At 42.6% G+C, this 25,548-nt stretch overlaps 1 protein-coding gene across 1 annotated transcript in view; it reads right to left on the reverse strand.

Moving 5' to 3' along the window:
- Positions 1-21,391, reverse strand: part of LOC146782748 (extracellular calcium-sensing receptor-like) — a 77,299-nt gene extending 55,908 nt beyond the window's left edge. The window contains exon 1 of the mRNA XM_085637225.1: positions 21,015-21,391. Within this exon, the coding sequence (XP_085493351.1) occupies positions 21,015-21,391 (377 nt within the window). The remainder of the gene's footprint in view (positions 1-21,014) is intronic.
- Between the last annotated feature and the right edge of the window lie 4,157 nt (positions 21,392-25,548).

The raw sequence follows: 25,548 nt of genomic DNA on the forward strand, positions 1-25,548 counted from the left end.
AAATCCAGGCTACTATTAGGGACATGTTTAGGCAGGAGGGGCCCTATGAACGCAACCTTGAACAGCACGTTTGTGCAATGGGAAGCTGGCTAAAATGTTAGTGATGGACCTCATCCCTGTTTCTTTTGTGGAAGAAGTGTTTTTTTAGCATATGTGGCAGACATCTGTCCAAAATGGAAGGTTCCCAGCTGGAACTATTTTGCCAGAGTTGCTGTTACAGGACTCAATCATAATGTGCTGTAGTTGGTTGGACAAGCTTTGCAGCAGAGTGCTGATCACAATATCCATCTGATGACAGACATGTGGACCAGTTGCAAGCAGCCGATTTCATGTATATCCCTGCACACTGGATCTCATTTGTGGGGGTAAGGCAACAGCTATATACAGGTCTCAGTGCTGAAGAAACGTTTAAGGAAGTTTCTGCAGCATGCAACAATAACCATGTTCCCATAAAGCTGCAATCATCTTGGAAGGCTTCAACAGCAAGGTGTTTGAGTGACCTAGAGGTCTCTGGATTGGATTTGTTGCCATGGAAAATAGCTGTAATATAGTTATGGCCTACACAGATGGTGGTTATTTCAGGTCCTGTGTTTGGTGCAATGCATCAACCTGTCTGTGCAGGACTGGAAAAAAAAAACAGGCATAGTCAACAACATACTGACCACCTGCCAATGAATCTGCACTTATTGCAACTATGCTTTTAAAGCCCGGAAGCGGTTGAGAATCATTCAGCGTGCTACTAGAGTACCAGCTAAAGCTGCCAATACATTGGCAGTTAACCTATTGCATGTAGCAACACCTGTTTGAGCACTTCAAACCAATCAATGACTATGCTATTCAAAGAGAAGGGGAGTGGGAAAAGCATGACCATGAAGGTGGAAAATTGGGTCTTGTCAAATCACTGACACAGATGCTACTTCCTTTTGAGTTTTTCATGTGGGAAGTCAGCACAGAAGACAGTAAGATGAACCAAGTTATCCTGCTGTTGATTCTGCTGAAGGACCAGTTAGAAAATATGTTGCCAATGTTTGCAGTTATGAACATCAAAGCGCATGACTTGGTTGAGAGTTTAATCCGTTGCTTGGTTGTTAACACAAGGATGCAAAGAGATATCTCATCCAATATTTGATCCACAGTAGAAATAAATACTGGCCTCTTTCATTCCTTTTTCAGAAATGGATGTTTCATAATGCAAGATGTGGATTGTTGATCAAGCAAGAGACCTGGAAGAGGTAATACTGGAAATTAGAGCTTCAGGCAGAGACCCTGGTGTGCAGCCTTCAACTGACAGACAGGACAGTGCTGTTCTCTCATTGCAGCCAACACCAGCAACAAGAACACAGGCAACAATAGCAACTGAAAAATCGGACCCAACCTCTGCAATTGCTTGGTTTCAAGTTGCAGAGATTAGGTGAAGTGAAGAGGTGAAGGCAAAAAATGTTTGAGCAAGTTGCAGCACCAATCACCATTCAGAGGATGTTTTAGGCCTGTCTGGATAACCCAAAAGAGGTCTACGTGGACCAAAATCCATTGGTCTATTGGTATGGGAAGATACACCAATGACCAGAGCTCAGCAGGCTGAAAATGAAGCATCTGGCTTGTCCAGTATCCAGTGTTTCTGCTGAAAATATGTTCAGTGCAGCTGGCACAGTTGTCACAGTGAGGAAGTCCAGTCTCTTACCTCAAAACATGTGCGTTTTCATTCAATCTAGTTGCTTGAAAATAATCCTACAGTTGGAGTTCACCTAGGAGTTCACCTAGGAGGGAGTGGGACCTTGCTTGTGATGTCTTCCCAATTAGCGCACTAGCTTGCTCCAATCACTACCATTAAATAGGCACTTTGGGAAAGAGAGGTAGCACCCATCGCTTCATCTATTAAAGAAAGAGAAATATGGAGTGAAGTGAACTAGTTAAGCTAGTAACTAACTTCTACTGAAGGTTATGAATTTTTGAATAGGTTGTTGTCTGAAATATAGACATAGGCCTACCCCCCTAGTGGTAAATATAGTTACAGAGGGTAGTAGAAAAAGGATATATATAAATGGAATACACTTTGATAAGTAGATTAAAAAAACAGGATGTGCTAAAATGCAGCAGTACAAAGTAAAACACAAAAAGTAAATGTCCATCATAAACAATTTCCCTTTAATTTTTTAACAATAAAACCCACTCTCTCCACCCATAATTGGCTCACCCCTCTCCCCAAATAAATAAAGAAAATCACCCCAACCAACTTCCAAAGGAAGAAAATCCAACTGCCATTCTCAATTCCCACCCTGTCCACCCACAACAAAAGTCCTTCCCACCAAAGCGAATATATTAATAAAAGGTTGTTAGAGGGCATCAAACCAGAAGTGAAGGTATACCGCCTCTCGGCAAAGCAGCACCCGCTCATGTAGGACATGGCGTTGGAAGTGGACTATGGATAATGATGAGGAGTGGGAGCAGCAGTGGTGGATCCCAGATGACAGTGGCACTGCCAGTGGCGTGACCGGGATGGTGGTGCTGGCTGGAGGTACCTAGGGCAGTGGCAGATCCGTACATCTCCTCCTCCAGAGCTACCAGCCAACGATAATCGGCCTGGATGGCCGTCATCCAGTGCCACCGCAGCTGCTATCTCCAACTGAGATGGTGCAGCAGCAGGAGTAGCTATTTCAAGAAAGAAAAACAAGAAAAAAGACAAATTGTAAATAATGCTCAGTGCAAACACTTGTTTATATAGTGGCACAGTAGCAGACCATTGCTCGTCCCCTAGGGCCATTGGTCATTTTGATGTGATCAGTTACAGGGCCAGGTTTTCCCTACACGTGCATCACATTAAAACACTGACTGCAAAGATTTAAGCCAGAATACCATCAGATTAAAACTAAGTGATTTTTTCCTTTGAAAGGACTTACTAGTAAAAAACTAAACAGGCATGTTGTTTGTAAAAATAAACGTTTCCTGTCATTAATGGGTAAGGCGTTATGCAGCACAATTGATAGTATTCCTGTTGTTCAACACTAATGGAGGCATTCAGGTGTCTGATACTTTGCTACTCTCGGGAGTCTGGAGCTGGGGCAGCTGTATGGACAATTTATTATCTTACTTTAATTCCAGCGGCCATGCTCTTCTCCGTCTGCCTTTTAATTCTATCCTGACTCCAAAGAGACAGATGAATAATATTAATATCAATTCATACTAGTTATGTATAGCACAAATATCCTGTCATAATTAGAGAGTGGAAAAAACAATGCACTGCAGTACAGGGAAGGAAATGGAATATAGTTTTTATTTGGCAAGTTCACCCAATCTCAACCACCAAATTCTAAATGAGGTACTTAGTCCCACTTTACTCCCTGTCCTCACCCTCCACCACCAATTATATCCAACAAATACCTTTTGCTTGGCAGTAAAGAAAGTAACTTTATTGCAGGTAAATTACAGGGACTAGGCATGGTAGAGGTTTTGCTATAGAATGTTAGGGTTTCACCAATCATCATGTGCTAAGCTTTGGTATATTCAGTCAGTGTTGTTGACAAATGACAAAAGGGAAACATTTGAAGAGGCGTAAATCTGTCATGGAAGCCCTGAAATAAATATACTTAAATCACCTGGCCAGGAAAATGTGGTACATGCCAAGAAGGGATTTTTCAATGTTATGATGCTGGGACAGAACTTAGGAAATAATAATAAAGTGAAGTAATAGTAGGAGGTGATTGAGGGGGCACTAGGAAGCATATCTTGTGTTTGGTTGGTAATGCATTGAAAACTTCAGAATGCCACATTAGCTGAAGCAGATGCATATTGCACAGCCAACAATGCAGTGCCAAATTCAACCATGCTGCATTTAGGCCACTGGAAGGTGAAATGCCATGGGCAGGTAGGTGATGCATGATGATGGGTGGGAAATCTACATCGCTTAAGAAATAGAGCGTACTTAATTTGTTAATAAGCAAGCTATGCAACTTACTATCAACTGTCCCTGCCATCTCTGGGACCCCCTCCAACCACCTCCTGATCCACCTCTGTCACACTGGTGCTGATGATGCTGCCAGCTCCCAGCACTGGTGGTCTGTATGGCTAGAATGAAAATTACACATTTTAGATGCCCGATTTGCCTCCTTAGTAAATATTATATTTTTTTAACAAAGCATAACTTCAAAATCTCACTACTGTTTGCTTAGCAGTATCTTCTATCAAAACTATCACTTTGGGAGGTTTGTTGGCTGGCAATGTTAGAAAAACCAGGTTGTCAAGCCAGCCAAAAAAGTTTTGTAATGGAGGGAAAGAGCTATGATGACTTTGAGTCATTGAAGTGCAAGAAGGGGTGGAATGGTCAATAAAGGAGATATGGTCTTGGTTGGCAAATTCAGTGGGTTCTCATACTTTCCTGCCATGCTGCAATGTAATAGAAACTGCTGGTATACAGTATAAATGAGTGATAACATAACATTGGGGGGCAGGTCCATGACCATGGCCACTCTCGTTTCGACAAGCATGTGATGAATAATAGCTTTCTTGGGATTGCAATCTTCACAGTGCCACAAATCTGTACCTCTTACTCTTACAATAACACAAGGTATATAAGGGAATAGGAAATGCTTACTAAAAAGCAGAAGAATGCTACAGAGAACAGACAGGAGGAAGATGGCTACAGAAACATGGAATATAGAATCAGAGCATAATGCAGGGATTCGACCCATTACAACACTGGTCATGGCAATCCTATCTGTGATGCCCTCTTGCTCTTGAGTGCCGATGTAAGAAATAAGGAAGAACAAAAAATTGATTAATGGAACAGTTAATCTCAGTGACCACTCCGTGCTTCTGCATATGATAAGAATTTTGTGGAGTCGAAATGCGTAATGCGAAGAGCATTGCCGAGATTAAAAGTATGTCACTTATGATTGGCTGGTGGTATATTTTTCTTGGAAATATTAAGGGATTGACTCTCCCTGGCACAATAGGATGGGCGTCTCAGGTGTTATTTCATTTGAAATATGTATATTTTTTTTATGAAACTAAGAACAATAATCAATTTACATATCTACTATTACAAATATTTATCAATTAATAAATAATTGTTATTCCATTACTGATTAATTAACTTCCCACACTGTACCTCTACCTACCTAGCAGTCTGCACCTAAAAAATAACTAAAAAAATAACTGTTCAAAAACATACATATTTAAAATACATTAAATGATTGATTAACAAGTAATAGTTATTTAATTGTTACTTAATTACCTTCCCACCTACACCTCTATAAATGCAGTATCCTGCAACTAAAATTTAAATCAAATAAGTAAGTATAGCAAAGTTTACATAATTGATAGGCAGTTAAATAATTGCCAATTTTAATAATTAATTGTATTTTAATTATCACTTAATGTACTTCCTGCCCTAGACCCTTACAAACCCAGCAGCCCTCACCTAAAACATGATAGAAATATATAATCATTTCACATTTTACATACTTATTAATCAATTAAATGATTAATATTAAATTATATTTTAATTGTTAATTCATTATTACTTAATTAACTTCCTACGCAATACCTCTACACATTTAGCACCCATACCTAAAATATAGCTAAAATAAGTTGATAGTACATAATTTACATAATTTATACCAATCACATATTTAATTCCAATCATTAGTTTTGCTTAATTACCTTCCCACCCTCTCCCCCTCCAAACCCAACAACCCGCTATGCCTCTTTAAATTACTGTGAACAATTAAATTAAAAAGTATTTACAATTACACAAGCAATACTAACACATACAATTAATATACTATGATACATTAAAATAATTTTACATTATTTTTTTACAAGTATATAATTAAAACCGATACTAAAAACAATATTCTATTAAAAAAAGATATTACTTAACTAAATACCAATATTTTTGATAACAGTATTTTTGCATCACAATAATTTTTTGTGACACTATTTTTTTCCGATATTTATATCTTACCATATTTACAACACAATATTTTGTCCGAACAACATTCTGTGACTTCCTGCTGCAGCGCAGTGGTTTTACAAACTTTCGCTCTGCCCACTTTACTCTAACCTTTGACTAATAACATAAAATGTTACTGCACATTGACCTATCAAAATAAATGTTCATTAAATAATTTAATAATTAAATATAAGCAATGCTATTTTTTTAACAATTGTTTTGAAGAAACCTATACTAACAAGCATTTCAACTATAAATATTAAATCTAAGTAACAAACATGGCCTTACTTACAATGCCAGTTGGACCAGCGTCCCACCGGCATCATGTCTGAATGGAAACCAACCGAGTAGTTGTTGGCTGTTCTAACTCATGAATTTTGATGCGACCACCCATGAGGCAGTTGCAAACATCAATTTTCTTAATGCTGCTTGAACACCGGGCAAATAAGGGCTGCTGCACAACCAGCATTAGGAAAATGGATGTTTACAAACATCAATGCTCCGGGAGACAGTCCCCATGTCGTGCCTGGCAAGTGGAGCATTAATGTTTGAGGGGGTACCACAAGTGCCGACAGGCCTTTTAGGGGTGGTCGCAGAGGGACAATTTCCAACCGCTTTTCAATGTCAGTCAGACCACCATTGAAATGCTGCCTGAAATGTGCATCATAATCCATACGGCAGTGCCTGAGTACACCTGCCCCATTGTAGGGATTACTTTCCGTCCGCTGCCCTAATGGGCTCCTTGAGCCCGTTGGATAAGCAGCAGTCGGTCCCTCCATAAAATATTTACAATTAAATGTATTTTTTCTTTCAAACACTTAAAACTCAGACTTACACAATGAATGCACTCATAAATAGATACTACACACACACACATGATATATATGTTTACACAAACTGACTGCTGTACTGAAGGAACGTCAAATTACTTTAACTAGGGCATCCAACTAAACCGAGGCATTTTGTCCCTCTCGCTCGTTGTCACATTCTGTAAGTCTATTGTCTCTTTCAATTTAAATACCATGAGCCAGTGCTTGTACTAAATCATTCTTGGAATCATAGTTCAATAAAAGGCAAAATATTCTGTGATTTCAAAGACACAGATACAGGTAGCATTCATCTGTTTACAAGCAATTTTTTGCCAGTAGTTTTGGAATTCAATAATGTTCTTATGTACTCCAATCTGAATTCAGTTTACGGATACATTGTGATGTATGTTGAATCCATTGAGCACCATCTTTTTTGTATGGCTCTTACAGATAAGTTGTGACATTCTAACCAATATAATTGTACCTTTCAATATTTTTTCCAAACAGAGGGCCTAATTACGATGGCGGTTGGTTGGACGATTGACTGACATTGCAGCAATAATGTGACCGCTCAACAAGGAGTTGGTGGTCCCACCTGCCATATTACGATAAGAGCACCATGAAGACAGTCAGAAAGTGCCTATCCTAATCCCTATGGTGGTGCCTGCACAGGGACGGCTCCCATTGTAGGGTTAGGAATCTGACCACTATCCCAATGGGATCTTTGATCCTGTCGGAGGCAGCGCACCTACCCCCTGACCCCTGCACTTTGACTGTGGGCATTGTAATCCGGCAGTCAGCCATTGCCCATGAAATTGGATAGACAGCCATTGACGGTCTGCCAGTTGCTGTCCGCTTGACATCGTCATGACCCCCACAGTTTTGCTTCTTTCATATTTGAATCCTATTGGGTAAAGATTGTAACTAACTTGTTAATTCCTTAGATAGCTCTTCAAATGTGTTTGTCATTGATGTGAATAATGATTCCATGAATATTAAGCAGGCAATCCACATCATTGACCTAATTGTGGAAGGACCTCTAGACCTGGCTCTTCGACTGAACCTCCACATGTAGATGGATCAGCTGCCCCCCCACCCCCTCAGCGCATTGAGACTCTTACAGGTAAGTAGCCATGCTGTACAAATCCTGATTGATTGAATAATTCAAGTTTGTTGATAGTTGATTTTCTTTTGTTACGTGCTTATGTTACCAGTGCTGGTACGAACTCTAAGTAAAAGAATTAATCCTCTTATAAGTGCCCATGTATTTCTTCATTATTGTTTATTCCAAAATGAATTTTGGTACTCATTCTGATGATGTATTAAGACACCAGTTGATGGAGTTTGGTTATTCTATCTCAGCCTTGTTTGTGTTTCTTGATCATATCAATTTCATAACATGTAATTGTTTTGCAATCATTAACATGGTATTTCATGCAGGCAGTGGCATAACTGGCATCTTTATCCAGCACTGCCCTTATATGTTCTAAGTTTCTTTTCTTAAGAGAACAGATTGTACTGCCAAAATATTTCAATCCAAATTCACATTCAATTATATATACCACATACTAAGATTCACATGTCATTCTTTGCTTGGTAGCTTTTGTTTGTTTTAATCAGTAATTCCTTACAAAAATGTCTTCTGACCAATTTATGTCTCAGAAATGAAACCTTTGTAAATGTCACTTTGGTTGTTTTCCTAATCTATTACCAATACCTAGATCATGAAGTATCAGGTTCCATCGTTGGTCGAAGTTCTTCCAAGTTTCCTGACTTCCCTTACTGTCTAATGTCACCATTATCTGTTGTTTTCATTAACTACTAGATCTTTCTAATGAAACTTTGCATCTGGCTTTTGTTTGACTCTTTCCAGAGGAGGGACGCATACCCCCTGCCTCCCCCAAAAAATACAATGTGCTATCTCTCCTGGTCCTAGCTCTGACTGGGCGGCATTTATTTGAAAATGGCATGAGCCCGCCTTTAAAAAAAAAATGTTTGCAGCTCCTCTGTGGATCCACTGTACTGTTTAAAAAAGTCCTAATTTGGACCCGCAGGGGTGGGGGGAAGGGTATCTACCCTGCCCTCCATATGTTTTTTTTATAGATTTTTTATGACAAGGGACTGAGTTCCCAAACCCTAAAATGGCTGCTGCAACATAACTGTTGATGCTGTGGTAGCCAGACAGATCTTATCACTAGGTTTGTTAGGTCCGTGGATCCTCCGAATCTCTCTATGCAAACATTTTAATCATTCATTTCTTAAAAACTACAGAACAGATTTAAACCAAATGAGAGCATGCTTTCTGGGCAAAGGTCTAGCTTTCCGTCCAATTTGACGTAATTATTTTCACCCATTTACTTTCTGTATCACTGTTCAATTTTCGTATGGAAATTTGCATGGGGAAACCCCCTTTGGTGCCCCCCTTTTTCTCGGGCCCCTTCTTGATAGATCACCTCAAAACGTTCCAGAAAGGAGCTGAAGTGGATGTAACAATTTTTTGAAAGTTTTGTGAAGATTTGTCAAATGGAAAGTAATAGGCAAACCAAAACAATCAATTAGAGCAATCTTTTATTCCCTGCCTGCAAGAGCTTGGGCCGAGAAACAAAAGCCTGTGTGGTATCTATATCTGCTTGCATTATTTGTCATTTGGATGTATCCATGCTTAGTATGCAGAACTTTCATGGGGGAGTATTCTAAGAATGTACTTTGGAGTGCCTCAGTGGTCCGTTGGTGGCTTGCTGATGTGGTGGCTGTGACATTTCATTTCTTCTCTGTTAGGCCATCTTCATCAAATTTACAATGATCTTGAACCTCAACACACTCTGTATGAAGAAGTCACTCTAGTAAAGGAAGGATCTATTAGCTCAAGAACCCAGCTGCTGTCAGGAGGAAAGAAGAAAAATTCTAACCACCACATCAGCAAGCCACCAATTAGACAAGCACTAGCTCCCCAAGGTATGATTTTGGAGAGATACCACTTTGGTAAGAGACTACAAAAACCAAAGTAATCTTCAGAGAGTTATGTTACCAGTCCACATAAGTGGGGGGCCATGTGCAAATTTGATGGTAGTTTGGAGTATTGTGTCCGCAGCTAATTCATAGATGAATTGTGGCAAAACAATGCCCCAAAGCTTGATGAGGTGTTGTGGATTGCCAAAAAGATTGAACACTCTCTAGCTTGTGTAGATGTTATGAAGAAGGAACATGGCCTTGTCTCTCTGGAAAAGGTACACTGTGTAAGCAAAGTACAAATGAGACATATAAACACTCCCAATGCTAGGAAGTCATTTAGTGGCAAGTGCTTTAGATGTGATGCTTCGAGTCAGCTAGCAAATGACAAGAGTTGTCCTGCCTTGTTGGCCAAGTTTCAAATCTGCAACAAAGTGGGGCACTTTGCGAAAAGCTGCAACTCTCCAAACAAGATTAAGACTAAGAAGGTGAAAGAGGTTGTGTTAGATGATGATGGTGAGTATGAATCCGTTGAACTACATTGTGGAGAAGTGGTACTCCAAGTGGGACACCTAGGAGACAAAGGACCTGTTGATTGGGTCAAAGTGAATGGTCAAATTATAGACATGTTGCTTCATTCTGGTTCTAAAATCTTGTTGATCCCCAGAAAATGTTATACTAAGAAACTGATAGGCAGAGTCATATATGTTAAACCAGACATTAGGCCTCTGGCCTATGGAGGCCAACTCATAAAGTTGCTTGGATACTTCATGGGAGACATAAAGTATATGGGACGTCTTACAGCTGGAACAATCTATGTTTCTTGCAAAGGGGACAGTATCATCAGCTGGTTCCATCAAAAAGGCTAGAATGTTATGTTGGATCTTGACAGTGAACCTTATATCATTTAAAAAAATGTACTTGTTACTATGGGTTTGATTCATGGCAAAGTCTCTGGTGTGCCTAACAACACTTTGGTCAAAGATGAAATTGGTAAAAATAGTTCTATTCATGAGTTGCACCAAGAATTTAAGGAAGTCGTTAAGGAGAAGTTGGGATGTTTGTCCAATTATTCCTACAAGATAGTACTAAAGGATAACGCTTCTCCTGTAGTGTGCAAATTGCATGTGGTATTGTTGGAATTGAGACAAGCCATGCTCACTGAGTTATCAAATTGGAAAAGGAAGGTATGTAAAGACTGAAGCAACCGAATGGCCTGCTCCAGTGGTGCTTGCACGCACGTCATCTGGTGATGTACGTTTTGCGTGGGCTTGAGGGGATTGAACAGGATTGTGGTCGCAGACAGATTACCTCTCCCCAACATCTCAGAGATGCTTGCCTAGCTAGAGGAAGCTGTTGCTTTCTCTATCTTGGACCTCGAAGCGGCATATCATCAAATCCAATTTGACTGTGACTGTATGGATCAAACATTATTTATCATGCCATTTGGGTTGTTGAAGTTCACCAGATTACCCTTTGGACTTAATTCTGCTGCATCAGTCTTCCAAAGGGTGATGGAAGATGTCTTTGAGAATCTAGCAGGGGTAACTATTTACCAAGATGTTGTGTTTATTTATGGGTCCATGCAAGAAGAGCATGATAGTAAACACAGATCAGTCTTGGAGAGGCTCAGAGTAAGAGGCCGTGCCTTAAGAGAAAATAAATGTAAGTTTATTCAGTCTGAGATAGAGTACTTGGGACATAGGCTATTTAAAGGGGGAGTTAAACCTTATGAACAGTTGGTATGAACTATTGGGAATTTGCATGCTACCATTAGGAAGGAGGAGTTGATAACATTCCTAGGTATGGCTAAGTACGGTAATACATTTGCACCATGCTTTGCGAGCCTAACACTGCAGAACACACAGCTTAGGAGCACTATTAAAGAAGGATGTGAAGTTTGTTTGGTCTTCACAATGTGACTTTTGGCATAAGTATGAGTTTGGTGGTCCAATGGACTGCCAAAACCATGCTGGCAGTGCGGCAACAGCCACCATATAACGACTTTGGTGGTCGGACCACCATTGGCCCACTGCAACAGCCAGGGATCTGTTATCCCTTGGTGATGGTGCAGCAGTCTGAGGCCTGCAATATGCTTGCAGTGCCGCTGCAGCACCGCTAAGCACATTGCAAGTCTTCTCACTGCCACAGCTTTCATGGCAGTGAGCCTGTCATGAAAAGTGTGGTGGGAGGAAACTAAGGGGGCCCTTCAGTGTCCCGAGGTGCCTCAGGGCCAGGGTATATATGCATGGGGGCACATAGTGTGCCTCCTGTCTGCATGTACCCCTGTTCCATCATAGCATGGATTTCACAGTCCATCCTGAATGTTCTTTGGCAATCCCATTGAGATGCCGTTCTAACAGGCACTGCTTTGGGACTGCCAAAGCACCATCTGCCAGATCACAAATTTACTTGTAATCTGGTGGGCGGTGTGCGGATGAGTTTGGTTTTGTAGGAGCAGGACGCTGATATGGCAGCCTGCTTCCACACTGCCAAACTCTTAACCAGGCCCTTAGAATTTCAAGATGTGAAAAGTGCTCTTTATAATGTCCCTTCTTTGCAGAGTTTTGACGTCAATGGAAGTCACTATTGAGTGAGGATGGGGTGCTAAAGGAGGTGATCAGTTTGGTAAACAAGTGTGGAACTCAAAGAGACGTCTGAGTGAGGTCAGACTGAGGTACTGGAATGTGAGAGACAAATTGTGTGAGAGTGATGGGATGTTGTGGAGAGGCACTAGATTAGTTCGTCCCAGTAAAGACAGAGTGAAGCTCATCCAGTTGGGTCACCAAGGTCACTTGGGAATTTCAAAAACAAAGGAAAGAAGCTGACTATATTTCTGGTGTCCTGGAATGGACATCCAGGTTGAAAGAGTGATCAGGAAGTGTATTGAGTACAGCTCAAGTGACAAAACAAGGGTTCTGCTGATGCATGTGAGAGACTTCCTAGAGAGAGTGTGGCAAAAGGTGGCTCTGGACCTTCTGGACCCAGTCCAGGCAAAGCTGACTAGTCATAAGTGTTGGCATTGAAAGATATGTTCTCATGCTGGCCAGAAATAGAACACAGAGACAAGCAGTGTGATTGGGTTTCTCAAGGACTTTTGTTTTAGCAAGGAAGGACTTCTGGAATATATCTTAACAGACAATGGGGTTCAGTTGGTTTCCTTTGAAATGGAATAATTTTTTGTCCACCAGAACGATTAAACAAAAAAACTATTCACTCTACCATCCTGAAACTAACTGGATGGTAGAGAGATTTAACAGAGCACTGAAAGAATCTAATCAGGTTTCAAAAACTCAGTTCAAAGATCAGAAAAAGGATATACTTGAAAGGGTGGAGATATATTGATGAATGCCTCATTCAGTCACAGGAGAAGTGCCCTGTGAAGCTTTAGGGTCAGGGAGCCTAACACAATGATGACTCTGTCCTGGATGAGGTCTAAGTCCATGGGTGTGTCGCTGGATAAAGATAAGTGGAGGAAAGTTCAGCGAGACAAGGTTTGGAAATGGAAACAACATTTTCACAAAAGAAACGCAACTTGTCACACCTATGTAAAAGTGGGTGACATGGTGAGAGTAAGACTTCCACAGAGAAGTGGGGTTAAGTTTTTTCCCAATTCAGTTAAACTTAATGACAACCGTATATGGAGTTTGAATAGGATTGAGGTTGTATATCATTGCTCGGTTTGTGAGAACAACCGTACAACTTGTGTGAAAAGAGTGAAGCACGATGAAGCAGACTAGTTGTGGTTCCTCCTAAATCATGAAGGACTATGTATAATGTTGTCAAGTGTTTCATTGCATATTTTACTATTGACTTGCCATTCATTTTCCATTTATGTAAAAACAAAAGGGGAGAAGACGTGTCGTATCTATATTTGGTTGCATTCTTTGCCATCAGGATGCATCAATGCTTAGCATGCAGAAATGTTTATGGGGGGAGTATTCTGAGAAAGTGGAATGTACTTTGGAGTGCCTTAGTGGTCAGTTGGTGGGTTGCTGATGTGGCAGGGACATTATTTTTTAACATGATAAACTTCAATAAATTCTGGTTCAAACACAACACACTGGGTGTGGCAATCGTCATCACAGTCTTCTTCTACCCAGTCAGAGCATTTTCAAAACTCCGCCTGGTAGGAGTACACCTGCTTTCCCTGCCCGGACTCCTGCGGGCAGGGAAACCACTGTGTCCTAAGGGAGGGCTCCCTGTGACACATATTGTGAGCTGGGGCTGGGGAATTGAGTCCACAAGGGCTTTTAAGGCTCAGAGAGGGGAGCCACGTGCTTTCTTCTGCTGTGTGGTCAACTTATGTTTGTTTATGGAAACCTTTGAGTACAGTGACTTCAGATTTTTTGTAATCAATTCTGAAAATACATAAGGTTCATCCCTCTGCATCATTAACAGGAAGCTGGATGACGGTTTTAATTTGGTTGCCTCCTCTCAATTCACATTGTGAAAAAGGAGCTATAAATGCATCTTTGACACCTGCATCTTCTCATTTAATAGATTTCAAGAAAAAAACATTAGAGAATTGTGCTGCAAGGTGCTTTTCTGTATTGTCATGATTGGTGCAGGCCCACTCAGTGGTATATATATATTCACCAGAGCAAGGTGTAATAGGGGTCCATTGGTTGAAAATGGTTGAAGTGTTGGCTGTCAATCAGAGCTCTGCATTTCCCTGCATGAGCTTATCTTTTAGCATGAAGTTGTCGCAGCCACATATATCCCTATTTTATTATTTGAATTTCTCAACAACTACTGAACAGATTTACACCAAATACCTGAAAGCATGAGCTGCATTTCCAAAGTTACCTTTCTGCTAAATTTGGTGTCATCCCGTTCAGTGCTTCAGGCTGCAGCTTTGACTAAAGGTCCTATGGGAATGAACATGGCAAATGCAACTTTTCTTGACCCCTTTTTCTTGGTCCCTACTTGATAGAACACCTCGAAACTTTCCATGTGCAAGAATCACCTGAGCATTTTTGGGGGCAAATGTCAGGAAGATTTGGTACACGTCCCCAAAGATATAAGCAAGTAAAAAAACTATATTGACTATATTACTCATGACATGGACAGTGACCTCACTGATGACATCACTGATGACTCTTAAATAACATCACTGATGACATCACTAATGACATCATCTACAGAACCACTCACACACCCATTCACACCCCTATACAACTGACCTACACCCACTCCCACTCCAACACAGCCATTCCCAAACCAATTCACAAACTCACACAAGTACTCACACACCCACTCACCGATGCATGGAGCCACTCACACATCCACTGACTGATACAGCCACTCATATAACCACTAACTCCCCCATAAAGCTACTCATGCATCCATTCACTCACCAATACAGCCATTCAAACATCCCAACATATAGCCACTAACAAACCCACTCATACACCCATACGGCCATTCACACAATGAGTCAGTCACCCATACAGCTACTCACACAACTACTCAATCACCCATACAGTCACTCATACAGCCACTAACACACCCATACAGTCACCCATACATCTACTAACTCACCTATACAGTTACTCATACACCCATACAGATAACACACACTCACTCACCTATAGTCACTGGCATAAGTATGAACTCATCTATAAACCACTTGGCACCCACTCACTCACCCATATAGCCATTCACACATCCCATCACTCACCTATACAGCCTCTCACAGACCCACGTACTCATCCATACACCAATTACACATCCACTCACTCACCACACAGCCCTACACACAGTCATTCACTCACCAATATAGCTGCTCACACAGCCACTTACTCACTCATACAACCACTCACACTCCAATACAGCCACTGAGACACAGGGATACACACAGTCCCATAGCCATCCACATAATACGTGTTACAAATATTATTAGTCTTTAGTACTACAGAAACTTTACTTATTTTGGTTTTGTACTATCTTAGTATATATCTTTAATTTTAGAAAACAGTCACAGTCACTGGATGATGTAATCAGTAATGTAATTTGAGATGTCATCAGTGATGTCACTGACCACGTCAGGAGTGATGTAATATGTGAGGTCATAAGCAGTGTATTGGAGGAGCATAAGTTATAGTTAGCTCAGGTAAATATAACTGCTGAATTTCTCTGGTTTTGTATGAGTCAAATGTCAGCCTAACTATAACGTCCCTGTAGCCTTTGTTTTTTTCAGTCAATATACATATTATACATATATATGATATTATCAATTATGTTGTGGAAGATGTCATGACTGATGTAATATGTGGGGTAATTAACAGTGCATAGTGAGGTTGAGAGTTCTAGTTCCCTTAGGATATGAGTTATAGTTTCTAGGGTTATGAGGTCCCCAGGGCCATTAATGGCTCCCAAAGGTGGATCGTGCAACCCTGCTCCTTTTTAAAATTGTGGCCAGGCCCCAGGGATGGTGTCTTCAGGCCAAAATAGTTCTAGGATGGGGGGGTCACGTCAAAATACTGCAGTGGCATTATTATTCTAAGTATGACACAGCTGGCAGAATAAAGTGACTATGTACATTTAAAATATGTTAAGTCAATTTTCTTGCGCACACTTGCCTCTTAAAGAAAATGGAATTTCTAAACAAAGGGATCTGAAACCAGAAATAGGAAGTCATTTCACCCTCTTTTCTCCCTTGCTCACCTCACGTATTTGAAATACCAGGGAAAGCCTCTTCTGATATTGAGGCGAGCCGGTTGTGCTCCCAAAGTTCAGTACAGCAAACAAGAGGCCTCTTTCTGCATTTGGTTTCAGCCACGGCGACTATTGCGATGAGGTAAAATGGTGGCCACAGCTCTCTGCTCAGGTTGTGGCCAGTCAATCACGGCATTCCAGTTGGCAATTTTCAAAATGAAAGGCAGTTAAAATGAAGATGTGATCCTGTTTTAAAGAAAGATATATTTGATTGGCGGCTGTGCTGGAGGCTCCAGGCCCCTGCAAGTTAGAGAGGTCCAGGCTCCGGCACAGGTAGGGAGAGGAGATACAAGGCATGAGAAGTCTGGGCCGCAGGCACCAGCACAGGTAACGAGAGTGAGCTCCTGGCTCCTGCACAGGTAGAGAGAGTGAACTACAGGCTCCTGCACAGGTGGGGAGGGAAGATGCAAGGCATGATGAGAGAGGGCTCCAGGCTCCTACACAGGTAGAGAGATTGGGCTACAGACGTCTGCACAGGTAGAGAAAGTGAACTACAGGCTCCAGCACAGATAGGGAGAGGAGGTGCAAGGCATGATGAGAGAGCGCTCCAGGCTCATGCAAGTAAGAGAGAGAGAGTGAACTACTGGCTCCTGCACAGGTAGGGAGAGAAGATACAAGGCATGAAAAGTCTGGGCCACAGGCTCCTGCACAGGTAACGAGAGTGAGCTGCAGGCTCCTGCACAGGTAGAGAGAGTGAACTACAGGCTCCTGCACAGGTAGGGAGAGGAGATGCAAGGTATGATGAGTCTGGGCTGCAGGCTCCTGCTCAGGTAGAGAGAGTGGGTTCCAGGCTCCTTTACAGGTAGAGAGAGTGAGCTACAGACTCTTACACAGCTAGACAGAGTTAAATACAGGCTGCTGCACAGTCAGGTAGAGGGTATGCAAGGCATGATGAGGGAGGGCTACATGCTCCTGCAAGTTAGTGATAGTGAGCTATTGGCTCCTGTACAAATAAACAGAGTGAGCTGCAGGCTCCTGCACAGGTGGGGAGAGAGGATGCAAGGCATGATGAGAGAGGGCTCAAGGCTCCTTCACAGGCAGAGAGATTGGGCTACAAACTTCTGCACAGGTAGAGAGAGTGAACTACAGGCTCCTGCACAGGTAGGGAGAGGAGATGCAAGGCATGATGAGAGAGGGCTCCAGGCTCATGTGAGTAAGAGAGAGAGTGAGCTACAGGCTCCTGCAAATTAGAGAGAGTAAAAGAGAGCGCGAACTACAGGCTCCTGCACAGGTAGGGAGAGGAGATGCAAGGTATGATGAGTCTGGGCTGCAGGCTCCTGCTCAGGTAGAGAGAGTGGGTTCCAGGCTCCTTTACAGGTAGAGAGAGTGAGCTACAGACTCTTACACAGCTAGACAGAGTTAAATACAGGCTGCTGCACAGTCAGGTAGAGGGGATGCAAGGCATGATGAGGGAGGGCTACATGCTCCTGCAAGTTAGTGATAGTGAGCTATTGGCTCCTGTACAAATAAACAGAGTGAGCTGCAGGCTCCTGCACAGGTGGGGAGAGAGGATGCAAGGCATGATGAGAGAGGGCTCAAGGCTCCTTCACAGGCAGAGAGATTGGGCTACAAACTTCTGCACAGGTAGAGAGAGTGAACTACAGGCTCCTGCACAGGTAGGGAGAGGAGATGCAAGGCATGATGAGAGAGGGCTCCAGGCTCATGTGAGTAAGAGAGAGAGTGAGCTACAGGCTCCTGCAAATTAGAGAGAGTAAAAGAGAGCGCGAACTACAGGCTCCTGCACAGGTAGAGAGAGTGATGTAAGGAATGATGAGAGTGAGCTACATGCTCCTGAAAGTTAGAGAGAGTTAGAGAGAGTGAGGTAAAGGCTCCTGCACAGGTAGGGAGAGTGGATGTAAGGAATGATGAGAGTGGGCTGCAAGCTCCTGTACAGGTAGAGAGAGGAGAAGACGACCCGGTCACTGCAGAAAAGAGAGGTGTATACTGTAAGGACAGAGTACTTATGCCTCTCAGCTGTGGTGCTACCCATCCCAATGTTAGATCACCGGGCAGGAAGTATCAGAACATTTATCTTAGTCCACCAAACCTCCACGCAGAGGTCTGAGAGAATGTCCATTGCCTTCCGGCATTTGTTGAGCCCCTTGTGCATGTTGATGGCAGAGAAGCCCCTTCTACTTGCTGATGGCGGCCCTCCCTAGAAACTGAAGCTAGGGCCACTCAATATATTTTTTTCAGATGTGTCTTACATTTGGGTGTTCTATCCATCCGGTGCAAGAAGCCAAATGTCCTACTGTTTAGTGCTCACATCAAGCTGTTGACAAGTTACCTCAAACGGCCTGGCAGGGTGTCCACGTCTCACTATTTCAGACATAAAAAACAGTGAAAAAGGTCCATGTTCCTGGTATGGAAGGAGGGGTCCAGGACAGCACATATAGCACCAGGGACAGGGTCACCTTTAAAAGTGGTGGTGGGAATGTGAAGAGTTGTTGTAGGACAACCCTGAATCTTTGAATGAAAAACATGATGAGGGCCCCTGCTGGGAAAGTGACTTTAATGATTATTGCTTTATTAAGCCTCCTTCAAGGTGAACCAAGAATGCAGCCAATTTACAACGTGATGCATCTAGGGAGATGCATCATATTGTAAAGCCCTGCGTCACATTATACCTGCGTCAGGTATAATGTATGCAGGGTGGGCATTTCCAAGCAAAAAGCCATGTAGAACTGACGCAGTGAAATTTACAACATTTCACTGCGTCACTCGACGCCTTCACTGCGTCAAAATCCCTACGCCTGCTCAGTCCAGTCATAAGGAATGACGCAGGGCTTTTTGAATTGGACTCACCCATCCATTGTGGCGCAGTGCTGGAGTTGCGTCACTTTCATGTGCAACTCCAGCAATGCGTCACTTTCGGGCCAACAGATGCGTGAGAATTTCTGACGCATTTGTTGATCCTTGCGCCATGGAGCACTGTATTGTAAATACAGCGCATCCGTGGTGGGGCAAGGAGACTGATGCATCTATGCAGATGTGTCAGTTCCTTGTAAATCTGCCCCAAAAACCTTACCACCATATTACATTTGGACAAAAATGGGAGCAGAGGAATACATTCAAGAGATGAAAGCCCAAGAACACGCGGTTAGGCCAAATAGGGAGGCCATGAATAAAAATAATGGCTCCTGGTTCTACAGTATTCAACTAGCGCGTTAGGACCCAACTTCGGTGAGAGTGATTCTGATGGAAAGTCCATGAGACTGCCCTTCCCAGGGCAATGTGACTGTCCTGTGAGCCCTGTCTAGATTTATACTTCAGTGCTTTTTCCAGTGTGATTAGTTAAATTGGTGAAGCTGTGATTAGATGTGAAGTCTAGTGGAGGTGTCTATCCAGCTCCTTGAGCAACCCACCCACTTTGGAGTCTTACCAATGTGTTTTAGAAAGCCCTCTGCGTGAACTGTGCCTGTTTCTAAGCCGCTTCCCCAATATTTTCATGTACTGACAATGAATGAATCTTTATTGCATATAGTTAAATAAAAAGGTTACAATACCGCTACACCAAACATTACAATGCATTCAGTTAAAAGCTTATGGCAGCTTAATAGTTTCTATCAAATGGCCTGAAGCTAAGAGCCTGCTTTAAACAATCTCATTGAATTAAAACAAACATGGCAATACAAAGAGATACTTTATAATGGGCAAAATATCATACCTCTATATACAAACGTTTGTTTGTTAAATGCTGCAACAGTATTAGGTTTTTATTTAAAAATAACTAAAAAGTGCAATAATTAAGCATTTCGTCATTTAAAGATGCTAAATGTATTAAAACCATTCATTGAGAGAGATTACCAATTCATACATCCATGTGTATTAGCCAAATTAAGGGGTATATCAACAACAACCGGCGATAATTATCGCTGAGTGCACTTAGCGCTCGGATAATTATCGCCGGTTAGCGCCGATTTTTATCGCTGAGATCGCGTGCTATTAGCAACGCTTATCTCATCAGCGATAAAAATCCTAGCGCTTACTGGCTAACGTGAGATTATCGCTGGAAACCCTGCGATAATCTCAGGTTAGCTAGTTGATAGAGACTCACAAATTTAGCCATGATATCCACCTTCCATAGGATATCATGGCTAAGTCAGTCCTGAAGCAGGTGTTAGGAAAGTAGCGATAACAGGTGTTATCGCTACTTTTCCTGACGCTATGCTTCATAGCGTGGGGCTTGATGATAGGAGAAATGTCGCTTAGCGACATTTCTCCTGTCATGTCGGGTCAGGAACGCCCACTTTGAATCTCATTAGAGATGCAAAGCTGGGCGTTAGACATCCCCACGCTAAAGCAAGGTTTCACGCGTTAGCGTGGCCTTGCTAATATAGCGATAAAATTATCGCCGCTTTTCGGCCGAAATATTCTGGCAACACAACATTGTTATTCTCGATATTCGTCATGCAAGTACACATCTGAGCAGCCAGTGCACCTTTACAAGGACTCAGCGTATCCCTTGGCAATTTCTAGCATAACATTTTCAACTGTTCCATGTGATAATTTGAATGCCTGGAAAAAGATTTTTGGCTTTTACACAATTATTCTCACAACATAAACAATTAGAGTGAGCTGCTTACATCTGACAGGTGGCTGGCGCGGGTTCCTCTCTAAAGGTGATGTCTCCTTGCACCGCATCATCATGCACTGGGAAGATGCCACCGATCACGATATCTCCATCCTTTGAATATCCATTTGCTTCAATTCTCGGGAGATGGCACCCATCCGACAAGCCCAGGGCAACTGACCCTGGCATCGAAGAGCAGGAGAGCAGGTACCCAATGAGCCTCTGCACGCAGAGAGCCCTGATGAAGGCCCTGAAAGCCATTCGTCTCATAGCTTGAGGAGACACTTTGTACAATGACCTTCTGACCTGGAGATCTAGAGGCCACACCATCACCTTTATGGAGAGGGAGGTTTGTCCAAGCGAGTATGCCTCGGGGGCAGAAAACTGCATCATGGGCTTAATATGTGAGTGGTTAGTGGGGCTTCCATGCTGTCTGCAGCTTACCATCACTCCATCATCATCATCATCATAAACCAGTATCCATCCTAAAGTGTCTCATGGACATGGGGAATCTCTGAGATTAATCTTTGAAAACAGGAGAACATGAGAAGCATGATCACAAGCAGGGACAAGGCATTGGTAAGCACCCTGTGTCTCAGTGAACGCAACAACAACAGGTCAGAGCGGCTATGAGAAGTCAATATCATTTATTAATAGTCCATGTCCTTGCCACAATCTGGGGCGGTTCACTTTGGTTTTCTGCCACAGTGAAAGTTAAGAGCCCAAATCAATCAAATACCAGTATTTCCATGTCTAACACTGTAGCATCTAGCACATGTCTTCTGCAGTCTCTTGGTACCTGTCAGTGGAAGCCCTACATGTATGTGTTGGCCACATGTGGCCTGTCGTTGGTTCTGCTTCAGACCTGCTGTCACCGGACTCTGAAGTGATAAGAAGCCGAGCCTCAGTGCTGGTTCCAGCAGCTCTGTGGATCTCAGAGTTGACACAGCAGGCTGCAGCAGATCAACTCCCAGCCACAGCTGAGCCACAAGTCAGTGGAAGCAAGAGGGAGGGACAGTGAGGCATGGGTAGGACTTGACTGAGTGTGTCTGTGTGCGCATGTCTGCAAGGAAGAAACAAGTCTGGCATTGAAATACAAGCGTGCTTTCAGTCCTGAAGGACAATGGATGAATTCTTTTACCAGGGTTCGCCTGAAATAGGTGCTAACTCTCTGGTAGAGTGCCCTGTTCCTAAAATCCTCCTGCGCGCCCTCAGCACCGGTCCCTCTGGCCCCTAATGCATTGTGAGTGCCTGTTCAATTACTACAGGCCTTTATAGGTAAGAACAAGTCCCCCAGAGAGGGACAGGAGGAGCTCTGCAGTAATTGCACCATGATCACAGGTGGTAATTTGTGCTAAAGAAAAGGTTGTTTAATGCACAGAGCACTCCGCTGCCTCAGGGGGATAGCAAAGTGGAGCGGTATCACTGGCCACCTGGAATCTAAATCCCCTCTAATACATTTACTCACAGGCTTGTGGTCTTGTGCACATCTTTCAACTGGGTTTTCTTCTACAAAAACATTGCTGCACAAGGTGACTGAATATGAAAGGTCAATCTGCCATTTATATAAGTATATGAAAGGTCTGAGCAGTCTTCAGATTGACCAGAGCACACAGGGACACCAGTGAGAACCCTGTCAGAAACTCAGAAGGATTTTAACTAATTAATTGTTCCCTTCAAAGAAAGAGAACAATAAAATACCCAATAACAATTTTCATTACAGATTTATAAAATGCATGGACAATACTTTTCCCTCTGTTGGCTACAACCCATAAAAAAATGATAAAATCTTATAACACATTTTCACATTTGCTAAAATATAGATGGATTCGGTGGCTTGTTTGCCGGTCCTTACATTGTGTCTGCCGGAAAGCAGATTCTCTATAGACATCCACAAGAGATCTTGTTCAAAACAGGCGCAAGGCACAGAAGATGGCAAGCCTAATTTTAGAACAGGAAGTTGTGTGAAAATTCTCCCTTTTGCGTGATCACCCACCAACATTTTGCTTGATTTTATTGCTGGTGTATGTACTCTGAACAATGACACTGCAGTCCAGTACCTCATGTTTGTGCTCTGACCCCATGTGGAATTGGCTAATCCCTGATAGGCATATTTAATTTACCTATAAGTCCTTATTATAGGTACTCTGTTTACCCAGGGCCTGTAGAGTAAATGTCAATAATGGACTGCAGCACATATTGTACCACCAATAAAGTGACAATGCAGGCTAGCCCCTGCAGCCTCAATGTGTCGTTTTAAAGCTGTAAATTCGGCCTCACAAAGTAAACTTATGGCTAGGCATAAATTGCATTTGTTAATACTTATAACCCACCACAAAGGTAGGCCCTAATTGCCCAGAGGGCAGGGTGCATGGTATTTAAAAAGTTGGACGTGGGTACCTGCATTTTATAGGTCTTGGCAGTAAAATCTGCAAATTCGATTTTCATCGTAGCAAGACTGGATAACTCCCCTAGAAAATCACTGGGGTACATTATATCACCCTGTAATCTATAACTTCAGTTTGGGTTTAGCTGGAAACATGTTCTAGGATTCAAATTAATAGGAATTTAAAATCCAATCTGATGGTAAATTTAGATTTTTAATTACAATTTTAAAAATTAGACTTTTAGAACGTCGGTATCTTCCTACCTAAAAGCCTTTAGTAACCCTTCCAAAGATAACCCCCAGCTGTCACCTAGCAGCCTGCTGGAAGCTGAGAATTGCTCTAAGGAAAGAAAACAGAAGGTCCTTGGCTGGGAGGAGGGATGACCTCCTCTTAAGATGAAGGCCTGGGGCTTGTGGCCACCAGCTGTACAAGCTTTAATAGGGCATCCCTGTCACAAGCAGATGTAACTTAGTCCTAGGCCTACCCCTGCCATTGTCCAACTAGCCAGTGTAGCACCAGTCCTAGTGGGGTAAGACCTGCTTCAGAACTGCTGTTTAGGATGAGTTCCTAATTTTCCTAGACACAGCTCAGCGGTGTGCCCAAAGTTCGGTTTAGGGGAAGAATACCTCTGCTATGTTGGATTTGAGCAGAGCAGGGCACTATGGGATTGTTTAGGGCCAAACCCACAGGAAATGATTTCAATGTGGGTATGGTTGCTTCTGTCAAAATTATCCATATTGAACTGAGAGTTACCCCCACCCACAAGCTGGTGTCAATTATAAAAGTGGCAGCCCCCGACACTTACTTCAGCGCACTGCTGGGCCTGAGGGAACCAGAATAAGGACTGCAGCGGCTGAACACCTTGGCCTTCAGAAAGAGGACTGCCCCTTCTGTAAACTGTGTAAAGAAACTCCAAGGGCTGGACCTGCTTTTACCTGAACTCAGAACAGAAGAGTGGACTCCAAGGACTAGTTAGCTAGCCTCCTGTTAATCTACAGGGAAACAACAACTGCAACAAGTTTGCCTTCCTTAAGAGCCCAGCTGACCAGTTCCAACAAGACTTTCCCTGGACGTGCTGTTGGCTTCCCCAGGAGTGAGTCGTGACCCCCAATGTTATGTCCATAAGGACATTGAGTCCTTGGATAAGCACCAGAGTATACTTCTCCTGCCAAACCCTAAAAGCTGAGACTCAGAAACTTTTTCATGGATTATTGCCAAAAGAATCATAGGCTACCACTGTAGTGTCACCAATCTGCAGCCACAGACATCGCACTGCAGGTTGGCCTCAAATTGCTGCTTTGTCCAGCTGAAGGGATCCTAATTGCTAAAAAGGTTTCTCAGTCTGCAGGAAGAAATCCTCACCAGACAAAGGCGCCAAATGTATCCATCTGGTGTGGGACCTTCCTTGGGTGCAAAACTAATATTTTTCCCACTAAGCTTTCTTGCCAAAAGTCAGTGGTTCTTGGAGCTCAATTCGGTCACCACGTACTGCCTTGCCTCGCTGATGATCTTCAACTTCCATTCCAGAGACTAAGTCGGAATGAAATGATTTCCACTGGACGAATACTGGTCTCTGTATCTAACCAGCGCTCCATCATGGTCAGCCTTAACCTTTGACTTTGACGAGATACCCAGGGTTGGCGCTTTGCACTATATGGTGTTAGAAACATTTATAGTTTCCTACATCAGATTTTTGTTGTTTTGGTGTCTATTTGATCCTTAAAGTTTTCTCTATTTTACAAATTGGAATGGGGATTTTATTGTGTCATGCTTTCATATTTTAACTGTTTTGGTACTGATAAATGCTTTACACATTTCTCCTAAGTTACACCTGTCTGCTTTGTGCTACAGCCACCATGGGTTGAACACAGGGTTAAAATATTGAGAGTTCAGTGGACCTTGTAAGCAATAGTATCATTTTTACTAGAAGAGGGCTGCCATCCACTTCAACTAATAATCCACTTTCTCACAGGAGTAAGCTGGCAATGTACTCTGAATCACCAGCATAAGACTAAAAACCCAAGTGGGCAGGTTTAGATTTCTTGGTGGAGGCACACTTCATTGTCTTGGTGCAGAATCTGCTAGCAACCTTGTCTCACATTGGTTGACTGAACCCTCCTACATATTGGACATGAATTGCAGGAGTACCCACAAGTACTT

This window comes from Triturus cristatus, chromosome 12 (assembly GCF_964204655.1).
Source record: "Triturus cristatus chromosome 12, aTriCri1.1, whole genome shotgun sequence".
In the NCBI taxonomy this organism is placed as follows: Eukaryota; Metazoa; Chordata; class Amphibia; order Caudata; family Salamandridae; genus Triturus; species Triturus cristatus.